A 6748-nucleotide genomic window follows, 5' to 3' on the forward strand; every position below is an offset into this window, starting at 1 on the left:
ACATTTCAATTATAGTGAAAATTTTAAATGTAGAAATTATTATGTGGCTATGATTATATAGGCTTGTTTGGAAATTATAAATTTATATATGATAAATTGTTTGATATTGTTAAAAGAAAAAAATATAATATTTATAATAACTTAAGCGAAAAGCATAAAAATACCAATTTTTCTTTTAAAATGCTCACTTTGTGATAATTGCATGGATCTGCTCAATGAAAAGTCCGGGTTTAAATATAATGACAAGTTCTGGTAGTGTTGGAAGCGGTAACAATGTTGCTATAGGCATCGCAAGTATGCTAAATCCGGTTGTAAGTGGAATTAGTGGTACTGTTATGTTACCTAATTCATCATCATCATCGTCGTCTTCATCATCGACTTCATCAACGAATCATATGCAAATGCTTAGTGCCGTAAGTGGATGTACCAATAACAGCAATAGCGGGAACAGCAATGCTCACAGTAGCCTTCTTAATACAGGATCAACTAGCTCAGGTTCTGTACTCTTGCACTGTGCTCCGTCCGCTACAGGTGGTGCAACTTTAAATGTAAGTGGCGGAGGCGGTGGTAGTGGACCCCAACAATCGTCACCACAAGCTCCACCCACATACGTGAATTTGTAGAGCGTTTGTTTTTAATACAATTTGAACAGAAAGTACAATGATTCCAACGCATCAAATAAACTTAACATGTTAAGGTAGAAAAAAATATTGAAAATATTAATATTTGGTACATCAATATATAATAATGAGAACCATTTATATATGTTATAAGGATGAACAGTACAGAAAAAAATAATACATTATAAAAACTGAAATATTTTCGCTCCAGTTCTTCATTTAGTTAATTCCAAAATGCAACATCTTGTTTCGGTTCGATTAAATGCTTCCTCTGTGCGACATAGCGTTACGTGACGGATTCTAAAAACCTGCTGATAAAACATACATCCGGCTACAGTGACGGATTCAACTTAATTTTTAATGAGCAAACAAAAAAATAAAAAGTAATTTTCGAAATTAAAAAATTAATACTCCAAAGATATTGTTACTATTTTTGAGTTACTATTATTGTTATTGTTACTTTAATTGTTGCTGCTGTTAATGTTGATGTTGTTGTTATTGTTATTGTTATTATTATTATTTATACATATATATTTTTTTTTATTAATTAAACCACTATTATAATTGTTGCATTTGCAATTTTTTATTTTCTCAGATAGATTATGTATTTATTTTTGTTTATTATATTTATGGAACTACGAATAACAATCTAAATGACAGAGTAACTGATTAGTTATTTTGGCTTAAAATTAGCTAATATTTTAACAATAAATTTTAAACTTCCATAAACATGCGACTTACTGTAAAAATGATTTATATAGCTTGTATTTAGTTTTTATTTATTATATAAAATTACAGCGTCTGCACAAATGCGTTTGAGCTCTAGATTATTATATAAAAAGTTTTTCGATAACTCGCAAAAAATTTTAATATATTTTAATATATTAAAATATTTATCTTGTTTTTCGAAATTGATCATAATACTTTTTTGATAATCGCCTTTCTTTTGAATCAAATTTGAGCCCTATGGGCCTACCGGAACCCTTAGTTAGTTTAAAAACAATGAAAGATAGAAAGATATATAGAAATTTGATGTACTAAATATTTGCATTATAATACATATGCCCCCATTTTTTCCACGATATTCCGCCCACTGCATCACCCACCCCCCATACCAAATTTTTATAAAAAATTGTTCATTATCGTTAAAAAAAATTTTCTTTACTCTTTTTAGACCATATTTATATTTATTAAGTACATAATTTGTATCACTTTTTGCAAAAAATAGGAGTTATTTGACGATTTGTTCTCATGTTATTTGCAATTTTAGCGAAATTGATATTTCCCAAAAATTGGGAGAACTTTAAATCCCTATAACTTTTTTACTTCTTATTGGAAAATGATCATTTTTGATTTTTTTTTTAGAGTTTAGGATATTACTATTCATTGTGTGTGAAAAACTTCAATATTGATTATCAATAAAATTTTATAAAAAGTTAGTCATTTTTTTGTGATCATTTTTACTTCTATCGGTGATACTCAAAAAATGTTTCTGAATTTTTTTCATAAAACTATTCCTACTAATATTCAAAAGGTAAAACTTCATAAAAAACAAAAAAAATTAGGCTTCAGAGTGCGAAGGCCTCTGAATAGGTATAAAATGTTTTATACCTATTTCAGGCCCCAGAAATCATTGAAAAAGTACGCAAAATATAACCTTCAATAAACCTCATTTATTTCAACAACGAATCCAAGAAGTAATAATATAATATATACCTATAAAATATATTTAATATTTTATAAATATTTAATTTGTTTATATATCAAATTTCAAGCAAATCGGTTAAAAAACAACGAAGTTATCATTTATTATATTAAGAGGTATGATCATGCTTCGTGCTCAAATATCCAAAGAATTTTTTCGCACACTTATGTCGAATAAGTCTGAAAAATCATAGATATATATATATATATATATATATAGATTCCGCAACAAACAGCTTTCCATATGTAATTAAATTTTTAAACAAATTCCGCACAAAGATAAGTTATTTTCGGTTTAGGTTTTGGTATATTCTATTCTATTCCAGAATATGAGTACAGTATTAGTGTAATGGAGAAGAAACTTGATAATACCTTCGAATGCATTTGTGCAATATATGCTTTACAATGCACTATAGTAAAATATAGCGCCATCTATGATTATGTTATATGTAAAATACTTCAGTTGCAAGGAATTGTGTTTTATTTCGTTTTATTACATTTTTTTTGTATGAATGTTTTAAACTAGTTTTAGTAAAAATTATTAATTAAAATGTGAGTTCTTCAAAATTAACACAAAACTATGGAAGTGTATATACGTTGTATTTGTTTCTAATGTTATGTAATAATTGTTGTTTGGATGTTATAATAAATAACGGAGTTAATTAAAATATTTTTATTTTCTAAATCAAATATATGCTATTATTTAATTAAAGATATAGAGTACCGAATATTAGGTACGAACATTCCTTATAAAAATTATTTGCTATCATTATATATATGTTTAATAATTAGAATTTTGATTTAGTGTTACCACTACAGAAAGGAGAGAGCTTCTCAGATATTTAGTTATAGAATTTCAATTCTTCTTATTATTAATTTAATGTAAGATCTTTTTGCTTACTAAAGGTTATTAAAAAGATCAAAAAAGTAATTATCAAGCAAAAGTCAGATGAAATATAATGATTAAATGAAATTTTTAAATTCAAAATTTTGGACGTAAAGTATGTAGCTTTAAAATTTCTCTGCTCATTTTTAAATAATTTTCATGCGACAAAAAAAAAAAAATAAAAAAAAAACATGAAAACATTTGTGGTTTGTTAATTTTAGAATATTATTACTTTGCTTTATATTTTTTTCGAAACCAATTTTAAATAATCACTGCATGCGCATGCATTGGCTAAATATATGATATATTCTTCTATATATATTTTTCTTCAGTTATCCAAAAATCGTTCGTTATATTTTTCTTCTCATATATGTATACATAAAAATATTTTTCAAGAATTTAAAGTTATAAAATAATGTTTTTTTTTTGTTATAAATGTAGACGTAAAAAGAAGTGTATCCGATATATGGAAGTGGCGAATAGTTATACTGATAAAGATGAACAATTCAATGGGTCCGAGGATATGGATGGACATATAAGTGATGATGATGATGAAAATGACAATATAGGCAGTTGTGATAGCATTGATGACAGCAAAACTGTTGATGAAGATTCCGAATCACTTAATCAATCATTGTCTAGTCCAGGTTGCTTAAGTGGATTATCCAGCTTGCAAAGTCCATCAACAAGTTTAGCTAGTCCACTGAACTTATTAAATAGTCCAGCAGCTCCAACAGCATCTTTATTGTTACCTAATAATGACCAGCAGCCTCCGCAACAAGTTTCTTTACATAATTTAAATCAAAATATTGGAACACAACAAACAATATCGCACCAACATCAAAATCCGCAGCAAACACAACAAAAACCATCATCTTCGAATCACAAACAAAATACTGCTACTACTTCTGCTACATCTGAAAAATATGAAACGAGTTCTACTTCCACACCTGCATTAATGTCATTACTGCCAACCCACTCAACTACCTCATCGACGTCAAGTATTGCATCTAGCTCCGGATTAGGAACTGGATCTAGTAATTCAAGTACGTCATCTCCTGCATCTTTTTCAGATCGAATGATGCGTTCACTTTTGAGTTCTAGTCCTGCGATGTTGCTAGGAAATCGTTTTAGTCATTTGGCTATGGGAATTAATAGCAATGAGCATCATACTCCACATCATCTTTCAGCAGGTTTAGCAACTGTGGTCAACAACAATGGTTACACAGTTGATAGTAATAGCGTTAAGTCTGCCCATGATGTATTAGTAGATTCGTTACCATATAATAATCCATTGCTTCCCAATGACGCGTCTATGAAGGATTTAGTATCGATATCAACGGTATTACCGTCAGTAAATAAACTAACGAATACTGGTATAATACCTCTTCCTGTTACATGCACATCAATTCCTTCACCTGTTAACTTTTCACCCGCAGATCTACTATTTGAAAAATCAATTCCACATCACCGGAGTCCAATTGGTGCAAATCCTAGAGATATAAATAATCCACTTAGTATAAATCAATTAACAAAAAGAGGTGATAACAACTACAATAATTATAGTAATAATCAGTCCGATGTGAACGTTATAAATAGCAGTAGTAATAGCAGTTTCTTAGCTAATCCATGTTCCACTTTGGCAGCTAATACTAATACAAAATGCACAACAGAGGAGAATACTACAATAGCTAGGCCAATAGCAGCAACAGCAACACCAACAATATCGTCAATTTCAGATTTAGGAGCAAATGAACGCATGCAGCAACGCTCACCATTAAGACAAGATACCACAAGTTCACTTCATCTGAGACTTCAGCAAGAATACAATAGCCATGTGCATAATCATAATTACATACCACATGCGATATTTAAAAATAATTTTAGTCATTTTAGTCATCGCTTAGTCTCAGTTTCTGGGGAAACCACTACAAATACTAATCAAAGCAGTGCCATTACACAAACTAATAATAATACACACCTTGTTGAGAATTCAGCGTTAGCCGTTTTGGAAAATTCCAACAGCAGCCAAAGTAGTAATGTCAATAACAAAAACAATGGCAGGAGCGGCGATGGAAGTGGGAGCGGCATCATAATCAATAACATTAGCAGCAGTAGTGAAGCCCAGGAAAGTAGCAAACAAGATGCAACTTCATCAAGCAAGGAGAATGGTGCAATAAGCGTTATATAACGTTTGCAAATGGTAGTGTATAATGTGTTAGTAATAATAACAGCAATGATCATATTGCTAATAGCAACTTCTTGAACTATATATTGAACTGTACGTATAAAAAATACTAAAGAAGATTGTTTATCTTTATATTGAAACACAAAACTAAATTATAAAAATTATAAAAATGATGGGTATGAGTCAAAACTTTGCCCTTTCTAAGGTATAAGAAAGATGAGTTATTGAAATTGTTTTTTGTTTTACAATATATTTATTTATTGAATTCACTCTTTTTAAAAAAAGGTGAACAGTTGCTTAAAAAATACTTTAAATTTGCAAAGTTTAAACTTAACTTATTTATTTGGAAAAATACTTTCGGAAAAGTTCTCTTTCTTATGCAAACGAAATTTGAATTTACAAAGTATATAAAATTGTATCAACATGACAATGTAAATCTGTAAATACCTATTTTTGTTTATATTGATATTATTTGTTCTCTGCATACCTTATATTTTAAGTACTGCATGTAGAGTTGTCTGAACGTATTTCACTGCATATTATTTATCAAATAGTTAAAGTTAAAATAACATTTTTTTACAATTCGTCTTTGTTAATTGAATAAACTAAACATTTTTAATTAAAATATGTATGTATATAATATGTAAGGGCGTATTTTACTTACTTATCGTAATTGTCAGATGTGCAGTTTCCTTTAGTATTCGCACATACGGATCTTTTGTCACTGGAGTACTGGAGTACTTGCTACAAACTTCAAGAGATGTAAAAAATATTCGTTATACGATGGTGTTCACAAAATGTTTCATACGCAGTCTCATAATTTGTAACTAGTCAGGAAAGGCGTCTTAATCATTTTCAATCTTTATCCTTAAATTTTTTTCCTGTAATTGAAATAATTACTGACAGTAAAAACTTCAGTCAATCCCTAAAATAGACGACTACCCATAATGAACGTGTCGTCTTCCTTGTCGTTAAATTAGACAAGGTCTTGACACGGTTTGTGGAGCTTCATATTTTGTTGTGTTAAACCGAAAGATTGACTTTTTGATCGATTTAATGTTTACATTTAGTTCATTCAGTTCGCGATTCCTTTTATAACCGGAGTTATAAAAATTCACGACTGCTGACCAGCTAATTTTCTCAAACTAAATCTAAAATTAATAACATTTTTTCGAAGCTAGATCGATCAACACGAGGAGTATCTGTCATACTCAAATAAAAGTGGCTTTTAAATTTTCATTTCCTGGCAGGTCATTGCGAAAGCTTGCTTTAACCTATTTATGCAGCTAACTAAAATGAAACATAGAGTTCAATAAAATATTCACTAGTAATTCTTTAATTTGTAATATG

The 6748-nt window shown here is 29.3% G+C and overlaps 1 protein-coding gene across 5 annotated transcripts in view; it reads left to right on the top strand.

Annotated features, from left to right (window-relative positions):
• The window catches only part of LOC119684323 (protein pangolin, isoforms A/H/I/S), a 75538-nt gene extending 69966 nt beyond the window's left edge, over positions 1 to 5572 (top strand). For 3 of the 5 annotated variants that reach the window (XM_038098342.1, XM_038098341.1, XM_038098343.1), the window contains one exon: positions 3652 to 5572. In XM_038098342.1, the coding sequence (XP_037954270.1) occupies positions 3652 to 5401 (1750 nt within the window). In that variant the 3' untranslated portion in view covers positions 5402 to 5572. Of the gene's footprint in view, positions 1 to 223; positions 985 to 3651 lie in introns of those variants that run through there. The other 2 variants (XM_038098344.1, XM_038098345.1) reach the window with 2 other exon arrangements.
• Positions 5573 to 6748: the final 1176 nt, after the last annotated feature.

This window comes from Teleopsis dalmanni, chromosome 2 (genome assembly GCF_002237135.1).
Source record: "Teleopsis dalmanni isolate 2A chromosome 2, ASM223713v2, whole genome shotgun sequence".
NCBI lineage: Eukaryota > Metazoa > Arthropoda > Insecta > Diptera > Diopsidae > Teleopsis > Teleopsis dalmanni.